The 22,223-nt window shown below is 29.5% G+C and overlaps 1 protein-coding gene across 1 annotated transcript; it reads left to right on the top strand.

Annotated features, from left to right (window-relative positions):
* Nucleotides 1-393: 393 nt before the first annotated feature.
* Nucleotides 394-3,288, top strand: LOC139425251 (uncharacterized). The gene is made up of 3 exons (XM_087151501.1): nucleotides 394-469; nucleotides 578-1,885; nucleotides 1,976-3,288. The coding sequence occupies exons 1-3, from the start codon at nucleotides 394-396 to the stop codon at nucleotides 3,286-3,288; spliced, it is 2,697 nt and encodes an 898-aa protein (XP_087007627.1).
* Nucleotides 3,289-22,223: the final 18,935 nt, after the last annotated feature.

Raw genomic sequence — 22,223 nt, 5'->3', positions numbered from 1 at the left:
TTTTCCTTTATCCAATTACAACTCACACTTCTGACACCATTATGTCAGGTATATATGCCGAGTTACTTCAAACTACACCATAATGCGATGATTGTTACGTCACTCTCATAAGATGACGTCATTCATTTAAAGTGTAAATATTAACTAAAACGATTTTTTAGCCTGTGTATATATGAAAAGTGTGAGTGGCAACAGAAAGAATGTTATGCAAGATGTGTTCTACGAAAATAAAATGGTTGCTTTTGTAAATATGTGTACGCAGGTATTTCTTGTAAATTTAAGTTATTTCATCGCTGGATAGATCGGGTAGATTTATCGGAAGCACGAAACATTGTGGTGACCCGGATTTTAAAGGTTAGTTTTCTTTTGCAATATTAATTGGCGACTGCAATTATGGATTCTCTTATCGCCAAACGAACTCCTGTTCGTGGAACATTTACAAAACGTTATAATCAGTTATTGGCGATGTGTAAGGAAAATAAAAGTACTCGTGAAGATATTGAAATTAAATTTTCCTCTTTTGAACGTATTGCAAACGATTTGGCATTATTAGATGAAGAAATATATAAATTGTTAGTTGACGCCAAATCAGAAAACTTATCTGAAGAATACGATAAAATTGAAGAGTACAAGGAAAAAACCGATGCAATTCGTATTAAAGTTAAAATATATTTGGAGAAATTTCTCACATTTCCCGAAACCGCTTTGTCTGTGGCGGCTGAAAAGACAAAATTAAAGCTTCCCAAAATAGAATTAGTTAAATTTAGTGGGGAAGTCAAGGATTGGTTAAGTTTTTGGAGCCAATTTAGTCGAATCCATGATGATGAAGGTATGAGTGATGAGGACAAATTCCAATATCTCATTCAATGCATGGTTGTCGGAAGTAGAGCAAGGGAAATTGTGGACAGTTATCCGCCGTCTGCTGATAATTATGCCAAAGTGGTAGAAAGTTTAAAAACGAGATTTGGGCGGGAAGAACTTCTCGTCGAATATTACGTAAGAGAGTTATTAAATTTAGTGGTGAAAAATGTAATGAACACAAAAGCAAAGATGAACATAATGCAACTTTACGATAAATTGGAGTCATATCTGCGTTCACTGGAGTCTATTGGCGTAACAAAAGAGAAATACGCAGCAATGTTGTTTCCGCTTGTGGAATCATGTATTCCAGAGGATTTATTAAGAGTGTGGCTGAGAAATCCTGTAATTACTAAGGAAAATGATTCAAGTGATTCCTATGGCAATAAATTATCGCAGTTATTAACATTTTTGAGAGCCGAAGTCGAAGGCGAAGAACGTATTTCTATGGCGAAAACTGGCTTTAAAAATAATGACTCTTCGCATCGTAAAAGAGACAAAGATTTCGAAATATCAACTCCTGCTTTTACTGCAAATGATTTGCTCTCTGAGAATAAGCCAATAGCACCACATTTTAAACGCAACTGCATTTTTTGCGGGAAGCAACATAGTTCAGAAAATTGTTTTAAAGGAAAGAATTTATCATTAGCTGAGAAACAGGAAATAATAAAGAAACACAAAGCCTGTTTTTTATGTCTGAAGGTGGGACATCGCTCGAAACACTGCAGGGCTAATATTCGATGTATTGTTTGTAACAAAAGACATTGGCCTGTAATGTGCCCAGACTTGAGCCAAATAAATCAGACACCGGCTGTGGAATCAGCTGAAGAAAATACTTTGTCGAATCAAAGCCAACCTGAAGTCTTATTGCAAACCCTTATGGTAGTTATTGAAGCTAATGGACGACGGAAAACTGTTAGAGCACTATGTGATACAGGATCTCAACGGTCGTACATCCTGAAATCAACAATAAATGAAATGGGATGGAAGACCAACAAATATGAAACTTTAACACACGTAGTCTTTGGTGGAGCTAGTTCCAGAAAAGAACATAAAAAATACACATTGTGGATAAGAAATATGAAGAAAAATAACAAGTTCGAAATTCAAGTTTTAGACCAACAGGTAATATGTGGATGTATTCCAAGTTTGAAAAATGGTTCTTGGTTAGCTGAATTACGAAGTAAAGGAATCCATATCTCTGATGTAGGTAAAGATTCTCAACAAATCGAACTTTTGATAGGAGCGGATTATATTGGAAAACTATACACTGGTCAAACCATGCAATTAAAGTGCGGACTGGTAGCGATGGAAACGTACCTTGGTTGGACTGTAATGGGAAAAACAAACCATACTTGTAGTTCCACTGGGCTTATCTCAACATCACTTTTCATTCAAAATACTTCGGTTACTGACTTATGGGAATTGGAAACAATTGGTATATCTGATCCTTGCGAGACAATTACTTCAGAAGAATACGATGCTCTTGCAACGGAACACTTTTCTAGAAATGTCAAAATAAACCCAGATGGTCGATATGAAATTAGTCTTCCTTGGGTGAAAGATGTAAACGATATGCTCAGTAACAGAGATATTGCGGGCAGAAGATTGAAAACGATGACAACTAAACTTATCAAGGATAACCGTTTGGATAGTTATAATGCAGTTTTTGGAGAATGGATAAAAGAAGGTTTCATCGAAGAATCAAACGAAGGTACCGGCCATTATCTTCCTCATAGAGGAGTTTTCAAGTCCAATTCCACCACGAATGTCAGACCAGTTTTTGACGCTTCTTGTAAAACAAGAGATAACTTATCGTTAAATGACTACCTGATGAAAGGGCCAAATTTGTTAAAAATGATCCCTACCTTACTAATAAAATTTCGGGAAAAGAAAATTGGAGTTATATCAGATATAAAGAAGGCTTTTCTCCAAATATCCGTAAATGAAGACGATAGAAAATATTTAAGATTTCTGTGGTGGGAGGAAAAGGAAGCGAAAACAGTTAAAGTTTTTCAACACGCCAGAGTTGTCTTTGGTTTAAATTGCAGTCCCTTTTTGCTGGGATCTGTTATTCAACATCATTTGAACAAGTATGAATCCTCCAATTTCCAAGATGTGGCTATGAAGTTGAAAAAATCCTTCTACGTTGACAACTGTGTCACGTCTGTGGATTCTGAACAAGAGTTAAAAGAGTTCATTCAATGTTCGACAGACTTAATGGCTGCAGCGAAATTCGAACTGCGAGGTTGGGAGTTTACAGAGAAAGAAAACTTAACTGAAAAATACCTTCGTAGGAAAGCATGCCTTTCCTACGAAGAAATGATCAGTGTTCTGTGTGACTGCGAGTCCGTTATCAATTCAAGACCTCTCACATACCTCTCAGAAGATCTGGATGACTTAATACCTCTTTCTCCGTCCATGTTTTAACAAGAGATCTCGACGGTGGGAGTACCTGATTTAGATCAGCTGGATACAATAGATCTTAAAAAACGCTATAGGTATCAACAGACGTTAAGAGAACAGTTAAGAAAAAGATTTCGCCGCGAATACCTAGCGACACTCCTTCAACCGCGCAAGAAGAATAACTATTATGATCTAAAGGTTGGCGAGATTGTGTTAATCGAAGATGACTTAAAGAAAAGGTTACACTGGCCGATGGCTAAAGTTATTGCCGTCTATCCGGGAAAAGATAAAAGGATACGCGTGGCTCGACTTAAAACAGCACATACCGAGTTTTTGAGGCCAGTGCAGCGGATTTATCCGCTGGAAATACGTTCGACACCAAATGAAGGTTCAACTCCAATCGCAAGCGCAACTTCAAATGAAGGTGACAAGCATAAAAATTTCCAAAGTACCTTACGAAACATCGTTACCACAAGAAGCGGCCGAACGGTTAAGATTCCATCAAGATATTTGGACACATAATTTTAAATTTATATTAGATTTTTTGTTATTTTGATTATTGAAATACACATAATCAAAAGGTGGGAGTGTTACGTCACTCTCATAAGATGACGTCATTCATTTAAAGTGTAAATATTAACTAAAACGATTTTTTAGCCTGTGTATATATGAAAAGTGTGAGTGGCAACAGAAAGAATGTTATGCAAGATGTGTTCTACGAAAATAAAATGGTTGCTTTTGTAAATATGTGTACGCAGGTATTTCTTGTAAATTTAAGTTATTTCATCGCTGGATAGATCGGGTAGATTTATCGGAAGCACGAAACAATGATGGTTATCATCAACTAATTCAATCAACCATATGATCAATAACAATAACAATAATATTTATTCCTCAATAATAACATGAGTCACATAGACTCTAACCACTTAGGTTCGAACCACACAGGTTTCAGGTTTTACCTAAAAACAACCAGTTTCACTTAGAAACTGCATCAACTGACTAACTCTTCATTTACATCGAGAAAGTTCGTTGCTTTTCGTTAAAGAGAGCGACATCTGGCGTATTGACAGAGAGGCTATAGTCTCGCATGTTACATATATATATATATATATATATATACAGGGTTATTCATATTTCCCTCCGGGGTTTCGAAGCGTTATAGTACACAAACGAAGACGAATATGGCAAAAAAGAACATATGAAATTATTCCGAAAGTATTCAAGTTTTAATTTAAGCAGTTTCCGGCAGATGGCAGTAACATGTACCACTGAATCCAGTTGTAGTAAAGAAAAATGGTGTTTACAGGAGGAGGGAATTATGAAAACCCTGTAAATATATATATATATATATATATATATATATATATATATATATATATGTGTGTGTATATTCAGCAAGTTCCAAAAAAAGTTAATGACTTTTTGTTAATCGGGATCAGTTTTCAACTATCAACAAAAACTTTAATTGAGTTTAAACTATACTTAAAGTCTAAACTTCTTTGTTTCAACTACTGTGATTCAATAATGACTTAAATTAAGAAGAATGCTTTCGATAATCTCATAAAGATTTGGTAAATAAAGAAAAATACACCATAAGATAATTCTCGTAAAGAATACATCGTTTAACAATTGAAGTGAAGTAATCTAAATCATAAGAGTAGGGCAAGAAGAACACCGTAAAATCAAATCCATTTCCTGCTTCATCCTTTCGGTTGGTATCCTTAACTGCGTTAGCTTGAAGAAGTATTGCTCTCGACTTCCCCAAAAAAAAGAAAAAAAGTCAGACAATTATTTTCTGTCTCAAATATAGTATTTCCAATCATTGAATGGAAATATATTTTAGTTCCGGACTACTTTTTTTCATACAAATATAATTTTTGTTTTGGGATATAAGCTTCTTTAAAAAACATGAAATATCTTATTTGAAACATATATTTCAACTGTGCATTGAAAACAATTTAAGTTTTCAAATTTTGCAAACAGATATTTATAAGTATTTAAATAAATGTCTGTTTAAAGAGGGATTAGATTTTATATCATTTTATAGTAATCGTTGGTCATTCTGTTGTCTCATTTGGCATTCAGATCACTATTCAATAGTTCAGTTGCTGTGCTTCATTTTTAATTTATAATGTGGCACTATTAGGTTGCCGTGTCTGTTATTACATTGATTTAAGGAAACTACCCGTCGTAAATTTAAACAAATAACATTTATTTCATAATTAACCCAATTTAGCAATAATATTTAGAATTAAACCAACTTATCAGTTTAACATTAATTTTTACGTGCTTTTAGAATAGATGGTGAGAGAGACTTACCAAGTTTTGTCATGGTTTCGGTATCAGCCTTTGACACACTCTGACTGATTGCTCGCCCTAATCCTTTCCTTCGGCTGCTTTTATATCGTATTTTTTGAGGGATAAAAAGTTACAAATTTGAGAAAAGGTCAAGTCCAAAAGTTATTGTTGTTTTCGAGTTAGTCCCATGATGGGGGTGACATTGTAAGATTTTAACCTAATTTTTTATTTGAATTACTTTATCCGTATTTAATTTACTATTTGCCGATGGAGATTTCTCACTGTAGTTTTATTTAATCGAAGACTTTGAAATGTTCTAGAAATCTAATTCTCTTGATTTTAATTTTGAGTAACGATAAGCGTCACAATAATCATACTTTTTTAAATAGGTTTATTACGCTTATAAATAAATGACTGGAAAAATATAATATGAAATTCACATTATTTAAAAATGATCATTATTTATCTGTTCCATCTAGCATTCAGATCGTCTTTCAGTGGTTCCATTACTTCATTCAAAATTATATTATTTAAGAAAAAAAAGAGATATAAGTTTTTTTAATTTATGTTTGAAGAAATAAGAACCGGGCTTTATATTATTTAATTGTGATCAGCATTCAGCATTTAATATTCAGATCTGCATTCAATTGTTTAGTTATTGAGTATCCTTTTTAATTTATAATGATACTTAACGATTTTTAAACGTATATAAATCAATATCTGGAAAAATAGGATATGTACTTAACATCATTTAATAATCATCTATCTGTTGCATCTGGCATTCAGTACGTCATTTAGTATTTCTATTTTGCTTTCAAATCTGTATTTTATTTAACTAGTAAGAGTTTTAATTAATAACCATATTTTTTAAATAGGTTCACTTTAGAAATAAAAGAAAATCAATGTCTTGAAAAATAAGATATGGATTTAAAATGATTTAAAAGTGATCATCAAGCAGTTGCCGCATTCAGATCACCTTGAAATTGTACTGTTAGGGGAAAGATTAAACACCTTACAGGGAGATTTCTACCACTCTCAGTCACTTCTAAGACAAAGTGAGGATTCCAACAGCAACTGCAGATCCAGTCACAGAGCTTTTGCAACTTCTAGTGACATCATGCAGTTGTTGCATTTCTCATTCAGATCACCTTGAAGTTGTACTGTTAGGAGAAAGATCAAACACCTTCCAGGGAGATTTCTAACACTCTCAGTCATTTCTCTAAGTCAAAGTGAGGATTCCAACAGCAACTGCAGATCCAGTAACAGAGCTTTTGCAACTTCCAGTGACATCTTCTTCTTCATGAACATAAAGAAATTATTATGCGGGCAAAACTTTTTAAGAGAAGTACAGAGCAGACGATTGCAACACACAGACATCTATGATACTGCACCACAAAAACTTAACAGTTGTTAGAATACTGATGGCTCTTATGTTAGGAAGCAGCTGAAATATTGCTGTATCTTTCACAACAAATCTTACCAGTACATTTGTCTTTTCTTATGATCTATGGGGAAACTGTTTCGGAGTCCTTAAAATATTACACAAGCTTTTTTTTGGCAACTTTGGACACCCCACCTCTGTTTTGGGGGAGGGGGGAAATATAAACAAATCCTAAACATTCTCTCCCAAGCTGACGATAAAAAGTTGTAACATCCCAATTTTTTATTTTTTTTACATCAGAGTAACCTAATTTTAGAATTAAATTCAAATAAACGAGGTAATGTTGTATAAAAAAATAAATATTAATTCGGTGAACAAAAAGTTGTTGCGAATGTAGTTTGTGATTTTTATTGATATTTTCAAAACATAAGGGCCAATAATATTTCATTTAACGTTTATATATATTATACACGCATCAATTTAAAGATATTTCATTCTTGAAAATTGGAAATTGCTAATTAAAATGCTTACAAATGCAATATATATATATATATATATATATATATATATATATATATATATATATATATATATATATATATATATATATATATATATATATATATTAATCTTGCAGCATCTCTGTCATTTATAAACTCCTGAATTATCCGACCGAGAGCGATTGAAATTAGCATATTTATAGTTATAGCTCGAAGCACGGAAAATGTCATAGTCAACATTGATACATTCTGCTGCGAACTATCTGTGTGAGATAATTGAAAACTGAAAACCAAATGGAGTTTTCTCATACATTTAGAATTGGCCATTGATAAAAAGCAAATAGTAGACAAATCCGTTTTTTTTTATATTAATGAAAACATCAGTGTTGTTTTCTAGGCTTATAGCTCTCATTAAAAAATGAATTTATTGCACGTGCTTCAATACCAAAGTATTTTTTATTTGCTTTGTCAAATTAATTCATGTCGAATTATGCTGAAAAAAGTTTATCTGTAATCCGACGGGATCAGCTATGAAATATAAGTATTGCTTAATTTAATAACATGAGGTAACCAGGAAAGGCAACAAATACTAATAAATAAAGAAAATCTTATTATCTTTATTAAATGTGACGGATATGACTTTCAGATTTGTGCATGAACTGGTAGTGCTGTCCAGCCTTGATTCATTGTTATTTTTTTAATTCACTCCAACTAAAGAACGAGCATTCAGCTAGCAAATATATAAAAATATATACCTTTGCAGTCAACGCAACACTTAAAAAATTCAATTTTAATTAAAAATATACACAATTTCAATTTTTCTCCATTTGTCGCAGCATGTTCTTCCTGTAAAAGCTTTTGGCTTAAATGAAATGAATATGAATAAATTATGTGAAATATAATTATTTACTTTTGGATCTATCATCATATTTTAATCAAACTAAACTGAAAGACTGTAAACTACACCAAGAAACGTCATTTTTTTTCACCGTATACAGAATATATCATAATTCTCCTGCGTGTCACCACGTATAGTTGACGTATCCTCGTAGGGCTCTTCTTTCCTGCTATTGATGATTTGCAAGACCACACTCGTACAATAAGCCAACACCTCCTGGGAAAGAGAAGGCCTCAGCATGGATCAATTTAGTGGTCCGACAAAACGAACATAAATGGCACAGTGGAGAAAGCGTAAGAAAGATATCACTACGTTCATGCTACAAAACTGCGTAGTGGGGGAGTATATATAAGTTGTCGTTTCGTTTTGACTGCAAAAGGATCAAATTCCTTTCTTATGGTAACTCGTGCTGGGGCCTTCTCTCTTCTAGGAGGTATTGAATAAGCGCCAACCATCAAAATCATAAACTTAATAGCTTCAACGAAAATTAAAGCTTCTGTTACCTTCAATACACGTTCTGTAAAATATTCAAACTATTCCAATGAATTAGTTAATTTTTTTAAAAAGTATTCTTAATTATTTTTGTATTTAATTTTGTTAGCAGAGATTTAAATATTTTAAAATATCTTTTTAAAATAAGGGCAAATTTGATATTAAAAACTATAAACTTTTTTTCATGTCACGCCCAGCCCTGCAGCTAATTGTAATGCATAAATATAAAAATAATTCTTTAACAAGATCAGTAATGCAATTTACTCTGTTAGGAATTAAAATATTTGGAAAATTTCAAATATATAATGAAATAAATCTAATTCTATTATTCTGCATGGAATTTTTAAATAGAAATTTTGAAGCGTTCTTACTTAAAGCATGATGAAAGGAATAAATTTATATTTAGACCTTAGCTTTGAATTCAAAACATAGCTAACATTACACAAAATCAACATAAAAAGATTCAAAGAATTCTATATCAAACTGCGTTTTTTAGTGTGTGTTAGTGTAAAGATGTTTTCTCAAAAATAATGTTTTTTTCTGAAAATGTATCTAAGGTACGTATTTGCTATTCTTAAGATTGTCATTTGTCAGCAAGTGCGAAAAAGCATCTTCGATTCTTAGATTAGGGAACAAAAATTTAAAAAGTAAATGAATCAAAGTTCAAATGTAGATAATTAAAAAAAATCGAAATTTTCATCAAAATTACTGATTTTCGCCCTGTCGGATACATAAACCAAGTGAATTGTCGCAATCTTTACACAATCCTCAAAGTGAACTGACGAATATATTTTTATAAACATATATTAACAAATATGAAACATAAAAGCTAAATTATTAGAAAAATCTAATTAAAGAGAGACTGGTTTTAAAAAAAATTGCTTAGAATTTTTTTTTTTAACTGAAAACTTTTTGATATATCAGTCAACTGTTTCTTCTCTATTAAAACTGATTCATTGAAATACTTGACTAATGCTTTAAAGCAAGTATTATTAATTTAAAAATTACGAAAAATAATAATAAATGTATTTAAGGCCACCCATTATTACGTGTTGCTGAAACTCGAAATTTCAGTGTGTTCGTAATTTCATTTAACGAAATTTCATTTTTTAACAAACGTTTCTTCATATACCATCATAATCCTGAGAAACATAATTCCTTACAATTGGGTTTATGTCGTGCCTTAAGGTATCTGGACACCTTCGACAACTTTTTTTTTAAAAATCCTTATTAATTGAAACCTTAAGGGTTTTTTTGGTGCCTTGTAGTATAAAAACTGCTTTTTTGCAGTTGTTTCAGCAAAAAAAATTTTATTTTTTGTAAATTTGGGGAAAAATATGGTAAAAAATGCTGTTTTTATGAAACCACTGTTTACGCTCTAAAAATTTTTCAAGTTAAGTTATTGAACAATTTTCTTCACTATTACGTTCGTAATTAATGTGTCTTAAAAACAGACTAAAAGCTAAGCTCTAAATTAGAGGAACTATAAGTTATGGCGTTTTAAATATCTTCATTTAAAAATTTCGAAAAAAATACAGTTCAAAATAAACAAAAATTGCTCAAACAAAGAAATTTACATATTTATGAAAAAGATTTTAGTCTATCTTTGAAAGAATGTTATAAAAAAGCTGTACACAAAATTTCAAGACTTTGGGACTAAAACTTTTTAAGTTATGATGTAAATCGTAACTCAAAAGTTGCAAAAAATCAAAACTTCAGAAAATGCATTTAAAGTAAACAATTGCATAAAAAAAATTTTTATTGTAATAAATATGCAAGGAAATCATATCAATGATATTTTACACCTTCATTTTTGTTATTCAAGTAGAAACATTTTCATAAAAACATTATTTCCTTTTTATTAATTAAGTTTTTACCAATGAGAATTATCAGATTTACTAATATGAATAAGGAGTAACCTTGATGTTTTATTTTAAATTGTAAACATCATTTATCATTGTAAACATTTAATATATTTGCTAGTTAGAACTTCTTTCTTATAAAGTGAAATGCTAGTTATATTACAAGATTAAACAAAATATAGTTTCGGTCAATAACATTTTTAAAAACAAGCATACACTTCGTAAAAGATAATGACTTAGAAGTATTATAACACACATTTAAAAAACACAGTTTAAAAAAGAACATAATAGTTTTGAAGTAAGAGTTTAACAAAAGAAGGCACTTATAAATATTAGAAACAACCGCTTTGGTATGTAACCCCTTCTGTCAGTTCGATTTTTGAAAGCTTACGCTTTTTAGAAGCGTGTAACTTTTTTCTTTGAATTTTTGTAGACGGTAAAGAATGTCGGTGAGCAGAATTTAACCGCAGTTTGTTCATTTCTGTGAATGCAAGAGTAGTGAAATAACCAGGGTTTATTCCAAATGATCTTAAAACAGATAGTAAACCACATGACCCATCGTTGAATTGCAAAATTGCACATGACACACCAAACTGCAGAGTTTCCAGTCCAACAAAAACATTCTTTGGCAAGATTTGCCAGATAACACCATTGAAGCTTTCATTTTGATTCTGAGTTTTTCCATGCAAACATTTTTTCAACAACTCTTGATTGCACAATTTCATGTATGTTGGCTTTATAGCCGCCATTACTTTCTCAGGTAAACCTTGGACATTTTCTTTATAGTTTTTTCCTAACGCCTGAAACTGCTGGTACTTGCACCAACTCTCCAAGCCAGGAGGACACTGCACATGCATTGGCTTTTTTGAGCTAGAACAACAGTGGAAAAAAGCAGCAATTACTGATCTTTGCATCTCCAGAAGATTTCCACTATTGCTCCGAATTGCAATCCCATAATAGTTTTGTAGTTTATCTATGAACTTATCTGTCAGTTTGCCTTTCCCGCCAAGTCCTTTTGTATTTTTTTTTACCTTTCGTAAGTGGGAACCAACACGCTTTTGCACATGTCCAATGCATTCATACTTCACAACACTGTCTTTTCCATATACGTTTTTAACGGTTTCATATGCTTTTGCATCTCCATCGCCATAGTACTCTCTATACTCAAGGCTATTCAGTAGAGCCGATCTTTGAAAGATTCTAAGAGCACCAACACTCTCCATACCTCCAGCAGAGCCCGTATGATTTCGGCAAATATGAGGTTTCGTAGAATTTGTTGATGCTAAGCACATTCTACAATAGGATGACATCACCTCACAGTCAAGTACTTTACCGGTATCAATGGAGATGACAGAGACGCAACCATTCAATGAACTATAACCTCGACGTTGCCAAGTTCCATCGACAGAAATTCCACAAGGTGTCACAACTTCATTAGACTGTTTCATTGCAATTATTTCTTTTGCAGCCTCATTCATGCTGCTTTTGGACAGTTTTACAACAGCATCAGATAACTTTTTCACTTGTTTCTGAAAACTGTATGGCGCTAAGAAAGGTAAATCAAGTATAGAAAATAGCTTTCTGCCTGCAGTGTAACCTCTACCAATCAATCGCAACCCATAAACAAGAAGAGTGTTGATTTCAGAGCATTTATCAATTTTCTTTGATGTTGGGAAAGGAACCATAAAAGAGCAGCTGTTACACTTCACTGTAAAGTTTGACAAAAGTCCATACCTTGAATCTTCAATTATTGACAGCGATTGCTGAAAACATTCAGAACAAGATAGGGCAGAAAGTAAGCATACAAGGAATTCCATCGATATTATTCTATTACCTTGAATGTTAGCATTTGAAACTCGCTCATGGTTTTCCACTGTTTGTAATTTATCTTTCAGTTTAGAGAAACTAGCAGTAGAAAGTTTCTCCTTTTCAGTGCCATCCACGTTATTTTTGTTAGGTAAATTTGAATACCTATTTCCATAGAACTTTCGCTTTTTATTGCGATAATTTTTTCCTGCCATATCAGCTGAAAACAATTATTATGAAATAACCCAAAATAAAGCTATTTAATCTAGTATAAATCAAATCAAAATAAGAAAACTAACTCCAAACAACAATCGAAATCACAAGAGAGCCAAATGACAACAATCTCTTGTTGCCATATTTCAAGTAATAAAAACAATACAGACTATTAAAATATTTCGAATTGCTTATAATTACTTTAAAAAGTTCTTTAAAAGCAAAAAAAAATGGAAAACAATGATTTATGCACTGAATCTGTCAAAAACATGATTAGTTTCGGTTTCGAAATTTCACTTCCGGTGAATTTTCACTGAAACTAATACTTTTTCAAATGCACATATCTCGGGTTAGAATTATCGTATCAACGAAATTTTACCACCAATCGAAAGATAAGATTCCAAATATTTTTAAAAGTAAAAAATCTCAATTTCGAAAATTTCATCGAAATTCGACTTTTCAAGGTAGTGAGGCACCTTAATCAAACTAGACTATAACTATACCAAACAATCCCATAACTTTCATCGTACTCAGAGTACATCTTAATTCTCCGTCACGAAAAGGTTACATTTCCTCTCCATGCCTTCTAATCCTGGTTATTGTAATTCAAAAAACCCATATTTGTGCAGAAAAAGTTTCCAGGTGGAATAGTTCCACTCATAAACCTATTTGCATAAAAAAAATAAAGTTAAATTTTAATACGTGCTGTGAAATATTTGACTAAGTAAAACTAATGTAAGCGATATTTTTTCATTAATATACATTACCAAACACATAACATAACATGGGCATGTTATTTAAGCTGAGACTGACTTTTTTTTGTTTATCATATGCCTGTTTTAGGCAGTAGAGGTGCGATTGTTCCTGTTTTTCAGTGGCGCCATCTATGACCAGGAATTCGACTTCTGGCACGCCATTCACACAACCATAACCCGTTTATAGGGCGGGTCACATTGACAAAGGAAAAAAGACATAGAACACACAGAGAGAGAAATAAACATCCATGCCTCGCCCGGGATTCGAACCCAGGACCTTTCTGGTGCAAGGACAGTTCCCTGCCCCCTACACAGGCCAGTCGGCGACTTTTTTTCTTATATCACTTAACATGTTGCGTTTTTTTTTATTATTATTGAAAGCTTCTTAATATATCAGTAAGACTTTTTCCTTTTTGAAAATTGGTTCCTTAAAATGCTTAACAAATGCATAAATGAAAGTAATATTATTATAAATTATTAAAAAAAAAAAAAAAACAGTCACACATTACGTGTTCTTGAAACCCGAAGTTTCAAAGTGTTCAAAACTTGATTTAACATTTTTTTTTTAACACATGCTTCCTTATATATCATCAAAACCATGAGAAACATAATTCATTACAATTGGGTCTGTGTCGTGCCTCAATCAAACTAGACTAAAAGTACCATAAACTATACCAAACAATCCCATAACTTCCACCATATACAGAATACATCTTAATTCTCCGTCACGAAAAGTTTACATTTCCTCACAGTGCCTTCTAATCCTGGTTATGGTAATTCAAAAGACCCATTTTCGTGCTGCAATAATCGCCAGGCTGAACCGTCCCACTCATAAACTTATTTACATCAAAGAAAATTAAAGTTGCGGTTGCGAATGTTGCACGTGCTTTTCATTAATCTCGGTGATGGAATTTTCGAGAATTTCTCGCCAAGTAGAACAACACATAGTTGCGAACTTCGTTTCTCGCACCAGCTGAGAAATATATGGCGTGATTCGAAATGAACGAATGAAACACTATTCTAGAATTGTTTCGTGAGGAGGGTGGATGATGTTATTTGTTCGATTTTAAATGTACCCAGTTGGTAATTAATTTTTGAGTTACATATGAATTTTAAACTGTCAATATTTTTGTCAATAATTATATATCTATATTTCTCTCTCTCTCTTATATATATATATATATATATATATATATATATATATATATATATATATATATATATATATATATATATATATATATATATATATATATATATATATATATATATATATATATATATACATATATATATATATATATATATATATATATATATATATATATATATATATATATATATATATATATATATATACATATATATATATATATATATATATATATATATATATATATATATATATATATATATATATATATAAATAAATACAAGAAAACACTAAGAAAGTTAAGAAAAACAATAAGTATCATTTATTGCGCTTAAGCTGCAAGTAAACAGCACTCATTAGATAATTTCAAAATGAAGAATAAAACAAAGAAAAATTATAGACATATGAAAAAAAGGGGATGGGAAATAATAAGTAAAAAAAATAACAAACAACATATTATTTAAAAAAAAAATATATATATATATATGAAATTTTAATTAAAAAACCGGAAAAAAAGTCGGAAAAAAAAAAGATATAATCTTTTCTTCAGCCCACACGATTATATCCGCAAAACAGAGTGCTTTCTGATATTGTATCAATAAAGCCAAAGCAAAATATATTAATACAATAGTGTGAGGAGCATATTGAGTGTTAGGAGCTCCTCACACTATTGTATTAATATATTTTGCTTTGGCTTTATTGATACAATATCAGAAAGCACTCTGTTTTGCGGATATAATCGTGTGGGCTGAAGAAAAGATTATATCTTTTTTTTTTCCCGGCTTTTTTTCCGGTTTTTTAATTAAAATTTCATATATATATATATATATATATATATATTTTTTTTTAAATAATATGTTGTTTGTTATTTTTTTACTTATTATTTCCCATCCCCTTTTTTTCATATGTCTATAATTTTTCTTTGTTTTATTCTTCATTTTGAACTTATATATATATATATATATATATATTATATATTATTATATATAATTTTATTCAGGAGATTTTTTATACACTTTAGATTTAGATTTTTTTTTAACGTATTGCATTACTGTGTAAACCAATTGATACACGAATGTAAACAAGTGGAAACCGGTTTCAACAGCGTAAAAACAATAAAGCTGTATAACATCAACTGGTAATTAAGATTTTACATTGAATCTTATAGCGTGTCTAATAGTTTGGCCAGGGGCAGTAAGTCTTAGAATTAAGGAGTGAAGTAATACATTAACAAACGAAAAAGTTTAAAAAATAAACGAGAAAAAGTAATATTATAATCAGAAAATTAAGGTAAACAGTTTACAGCCACAATTTTGATTTTAATATTTTATTAATAACTTATTAATTATTCATTATTGTGAACCTTGATAAATATAACGTGATAGAGTTCATTAAGCTTATCCTTTGAATATTTTGATATTAATAGAATTCACATTTATTTAATAATGCATATTGTAATCAAATACAACATGCAAAACTTTTATTTTTAAAACTTAAAAAATTTTTTTTTGCAAAAAGAACTGTTTTATTTAAAAACTAAAATCAAGTTTTCCTTCTTTAGTGACTACTCTTAATTAAGGTTTTGTATAATTTCTAAACATGCTGAGTGGGTTCTTCCACTTGAAGCAGCAAACTAATTCTTCAGTCTTCCGTTCTAATAGGATCTTCAGTTTTTTTCTTCTTTTTTTTTGTCTCGGGGAAACAAGTTGCATTACAATGCAAATAATAACATAATCTAGTTTTTTTTTATGAAAAAGGAAGATTTAAACTCAAAAAAACTGGAAAAAATCAGAACGTAAACTTTAATTAAGAAAACAGAAGGAAAGAAATGTCTTAAACCTAACATTTTGAAGAAAAAGTAACTGATTTGTTCAAGATTGGAATATTTTTCCATTTTTTAATTTGTCAAATAAAAAATGTTAGAAACAAAGCAAGTTATATGTTCAAAAAATTCAAGTATTTGCATATGGAATTATTTTTAGCATAATAAATATAAAAATCTATTGTAATCTTAAGCTGATTATTATTTTTTCTTGTTTTGCTTGTATTTGAATTTATACAATCTACAGTACAACTAAAATTTTCTGCCGTCATTTTGATGATTTAGAATAAATTTTTTTTTTAACTTTTCAAACGTTTTATATTAATTTTAATACAAATCACATCTTTTATATGACCTTTTAGTATTGTTAAAAAAGCCAGTCTACCCACTATAATAACTTGAAGGATATTTTTTTCGTATATTGTATTTTGTATTTTATTTAATGGGAAAAGAACTCTGATGTTATTTAAACAATTACGTGGTGCTGATCGCATTTTTTAGAAGTAGGGGAGAGTTGGGTAGCCCCTCCCACTTAAGGAGTATTGCTTATATTTCTGTGTAATATTGAGTAATAATCAATAGTTTTGTATGTTTCTATTGTTTTATCATCTAATTAAATAATGCGAACAGAATAAACCAAAAAAAGAATAGTTTATCTTAAAGGAATAGAAATTTAAAAAAATAGAAATTTAAAAAAATAGAAATTTAAAAAAACATGTTTTTCAGCTCTTTTCAAAATGTGTCGGGTAGCCCCGCCCAGTTACAAGAATTATGTTTTTTGACTGTTTTTTCAGGTGTAAATGAAAATGACCAATGTATTGAAAATAGATAAACCTCATTTATTATTTTTATCACAAAATTATTTTATTTATTAGATATTTATATACTTTTAGTGAATTCTATCACTTAATAACAACAAATGTCATACTTTTTATTATTATTAATGTATATTAATATATTATAATATTAATATATATTTATAATAAATATTTAAAGAAAATAATTTAATTTAAGTAACAATAATTAATAACAATAGTTGTTTTTCACTATAAACTTATTTGGTTGATCTCTACTTATAAAGTTAATATAAAATACTTCTTATAAAATTACAAATTCACTTTGTATTTTGATTGCATTCAAATTCTGTAGCAAATAAGTGAAAATAAGTAAGTATGCGAATAACTTATCATAATATTTATGATTTCCTGATATTAAAATTAATTTGGATACAACAATTATATTTTAAAAATATTAAATTTGCATTTTTAAATATATAAATTTATGTTTCATATAATATTAAAGCATATATTTGTTGTTAAAAATGCATATAACATTCAAATTTGAAGCAATAAAATAATAATCTTTGCAACCGTACATTTATCGACGAAATAAAATTGGGGGATGATACCCGACATTCATGTGAGCGGGGCTACCCGAAATCCAATTTTTTTGTAAATTTGTAATTACTCGAGCAATTTTTCACATATAAACTTCTTTCTTTGTGCAAATTAAACTTAAGACTACATACTTTAATGCTGTATGTGTAGAAAAAATTATTTTTTTTAGTATTAAAAGGAAGTTTAATCGAAACATTCAACCAATTTTTCATAGTTACATGACTACTGTATTCAATATATTTTCAAAACTATTGTTTACCTTGTTACCAGTTGCATAAATATACTTGAAACTTTGAAAATAATCTTTTTTTAATATAACAATTAATGTCCGATGGCCCATTGACTTGAAAAAATATTCTATACGTATGAAACAGACAGTGGGCGGGGGTACCCGACACTCCCCTATATCATTAGAGTTTTTACAATTGTTTCTTTAGAGTTTTATTAAAGTAGTGTTTTTTGGAGTAACTAACTTACAGCAACTTTATTTTACCAGTATTTCATTCATTCTCTTCATTTTGAGAGTTTTATTAAGATTCATTGTAAAACAATCCAAACAAACATTTTTGAGGTGAAACTTAATTTATAAAGAAAAGCAAACGCATGGCGGATTTGATGAAAATTATCTTGTATTTAAAAACGCACAAGATGCAAAAACAAAAAAAGACACAACATATAACTTTAAAGGAAAAATAACTTTCTTCCACTAGCTGCTTTCATCAGAAAGCTATCAACTAATTACTTTTGGCTAGACTGAGAAAGAGGTAACAAGTATTGGGTGAAAGTATCCGTTATCAGCTAAAGTGGGATTTCTTCTCGTCTCGCTGAGCGTGGATAATTAGGCAGGGTCATTATGTGTTGATGGACTCAGATTCGTCAATTAAAGAAAGATTAGTAACTGTGATTTAAAAGGAGATTTTATAGATTTTTCATTAGCTATCTTGTATTAAGTAATTTAAATTTGGTTCTAAGAATTGCTCTGAATGAGGATTCTTCAAATTGTAATGTATTCAAATGTTTTGTGCTTTAGATTGTATCATTCATAGTTATGATGAGATATTATTCGCATTGGTAGGAATGTTTTTATAGGAACACTTCTCAATGGAACATATTATCTATTAGCAGCTGACGAAAGGCTTTGTTTGCATTTTATTGCATTGGTATTTTAACTGGCTTTGTTTGTTAGAAAAAGCAACCGTTAAATTATATTTTAGAGATTTTGGGAAAAAATAATTATGAAATTTATAAGATGGATATAATGAATCAAAAGACTGACTTCAAAAAAATTATTTTGGAATTCAAGGCGTCTGGCATGAAATCTGATTAATCAGGTTGCCCTAAATTTGAATGATGATTTTTCTAAAAATGTGTAACTGGAAAACGGTTATATTGAAATAATTAATCTTGCAGCATATTTGTGTGATAAGGCATGGATTTTTTCTTCTGAATTCCTGTTATGATTTATGAATTTTTTTTAAAAAAATGGCACCGCAAGTAAGCATGTAAACTTTTAATTAAAGCAAAATTACTAAAAATAGGTTGAATCACTTTTTTTATCACCAGGGGAAAGAAGGGAGGTTATAGCAATACTGCCCATGGACATAGAAAGAAAAGAAAATTCTTGTAACATTAATTCTCTTTCTTTCTAAACTTAAATCGTTTATTAGTCATAAATTTCAGAAAAAAAACGTCTATCTAGTTTAGAACTCTCTATATTTTATAGATAAAAATTACAAAATAAGTATTCAAATTGTTAATCAAAATTTGCAAAGACTCAACTTATAATTTATTCAAGATAATTTGTGCGAGGATTGAAAAAATTAGCAATCTTAGTTGAGATTTATGATATTACAATTTTTTTTTTCCTAAATAATTTTGCTTGAAATATCGTTATTTACGACAGATTTAAGTATGTTTTAATTTATGTACAAAAATATGCTTTAAATTGTTGAAAAAAACTTTCAAAATTAAAATAACGTGAGAATGATAATATTACAAAGTTTTTTAATCTCGTTTTTTTTTTTTTTTTTAGTTTAACTTCTTGTAAAATCACGAAATATTGAAAATCTAACAAATTTTTTATTTTTTATTTTGTTTTCAAAAACACACATTTAGAACATATAATTTCTCAAATTCTACTGAGCACTTAATATCTTTCTTTTATGGAAAACGTCCTAAACAGTGTGGACTATAACTCAAACAGACATCAGAAATATTGTTTTGATTGGTCCAATTTTCTCAACTTGCGTAAAAAAGAACTAAAAGCATTTTCAAACCATTATTGGGACGAAAATTTAATCAAGACGGACAACCAAACGATCTTCTGGTAAGCAAAGATAACTAGAGAAAAGAATTATATTTATTTCTAAGAACAGCAATTTAGAATACCAAAGGTACCGTTAAACGGAATAACGAAACTCACTACCAAAGTTCGATTAGTTACTATCTAATAATTAGTTACTTTTTCAATTACATTACAGATTTTGTAATCCGTGTATATTTTGCACAAAAATTTTTCATTTTAGAGAAGAAAACGTTGAACTGGTTTTTGAATCATTTAAAAATTGAGATGATTTTTTTTAATTGACGATAGATTAATGATTTAAAAACAGGAAGTTAAATTATTTATGTAATTATTATTATATATTGTCCTAAGCATGGCTAATGATTTGAAAGAGCAATTTAATATCAAGGATATAGCAATTTATCGATCACTGTGTTATAATTAGTAAACCAACTGTGTTTACTCGACAGGAAGTATTAGAATTAGTTTTAAAGATTGTATACAGATGGCGCTACGGAACGAAAAAAAACTATAAAACATTTTATTATTATTATTATTATTTTTGCAGTATGACCTTTCATTCCAACTGCAAATATTAGCAATGGTGGAGGTCAATTTTCTGTTCAGATTACTTCGGATCAGATTTCTTGTTCTCAGATATAAAAAAAGGGAGAACAAATATAAAATTTCTCAAGCAGAACGTACGAAATCATACATTTCTAACCTCTTCCATTTTTCAAAAATCTAGTTAAGAAGTCAAGGAATAAATAAAAATTATTTATGGAATATCCTGAAATTGACTACATTTTAGATAAACCATAATATATTTTTATATTCCTTGCTTTTAGTTGTAAATTATCTTTCTTACGCAGTTTTTTCATTTTAATTAATAGACATTTGCAATATAAAGTACTTTTTAAGCTAAGAAACTTAACACTAACATATATTTTACGTACGAAATCATACATTTCTAACCTCTTCCATTTTTCAAAAATCTAGTTAAGAAGTCAAGGAATAAATAAAAATTATTTATGGAATATCCTGAAATTGACTACATTTTAGATAAACCATAATATATTTTTATATTCCTTGCTTTTAGTTGTAAATTATCTTTCTTACGCAGTTTTTTCATTTTAATTAATAGACATTTGCAATATAAAGTACTTTTTAAGCTAAGAAACTTAACACTAACATATATTTTAAATAATTTAGTGTTGCTACAATACACAGACATCAAAGAAAATAATATTACTTCAAAAATTTTTAAACATCAGAAAAGGTACAGAAGCCGTTATTGCATAAATTCAAAAAGTGTAATTTTTTAAAGATTCTTTTGATCTTGTACTCTTTTGATGTCTTATTGAAATTCTGATACTTAACTTATTATATTAAAACTATAAGCAAGCGGCTATACTTACCGCAATTGAAGTAGGGTTTATGACTGAATTAAATAAAATTCAAATTGTTTCTTTTTAACAATCTTTACGTATTCATAAAAGGAAAAATTTCTAAATTAACTAGCTTGTTAATCATGCAGTATGATTACGAATATATATATATATATATATATATATATATATATATATATATATATATATATATATATATATATATATATATATATATATATATATATATATATATATATATATATATATATATATATATATATATATATATATAAGTAATTACACTATTATTTGCATTAAACTATATGTATGTAGTGGACAATGTGGTTTATCAGTTAATATAAATTATTAAGGGTTATTGGTAAGGTCTTACTATACAGGTTTGAAGCAAGTGATTTTTATTAATTTATCCCTTATTAGTTTTATTTTAAAAAGACATCAAAAGTCAAGTATGTTGAACACTTCGATAGTTTTTAATGAATAGATTATTGTTATCAATATGAAGTGTGATGCAAAAATAAACGCAAAAAGTACTGAAAAGATTTTTTTGTTTTTTCTTTTAACTATAAAATTCTTAACGTGCTAAGATTGACAAGCAAAAGTATGCTTGAAGTGACAGCTGCAGTTGTATAAGTTCAAAAAAAAAAATCGGCTGATCCACACTAGGTTTCGATCTTGTGATCAAG

The sequence above is a fragment of the Parasteatoda tepidariorum genome, chromosome 9, assembly GCF_982258835.1.
Source record: "Parasteatoda tepidariorum strain Cologne lab strain chromosome 9, Ptep-v5.0, whole genome shotgun sequence".
NCBI classification, from domain to species: Eukaryota; Metazoa; Arthropoda; class Arachnida; order Araneae; family Theridiidae; genus Parasteatoda; species Parasteatoda tepidariorum.
Note: the sequence above shows the minus strand (reverse complement) of the source record. Positions and strands in the feature narration are given on the sequence as shown.

Bases quoted from the DNA above. Each gene is read 5' to 3' on its own strand.
- LOC139425251 (XM_087151501.1), top strand. From the start codon at position 394: ATGGATTCTCTTATCGCCAAACGAACTCCTGTTCGTGGAACATTTACA. The intron at 470-577 runs GTAAGGAAAATA...ATAAATTGTTAG, and splicing joins TAATCAGTTATTGGCGATGT to TTGACGCCAAATCAGAAAAC. The intron at 1,886-1,975 runs GTGGAGCTAGTT...TTCAAGTTTTAG, and splicing joins TTTAACACACGTAGTCTTTG to ACCAACAGGTAATATGTGGA.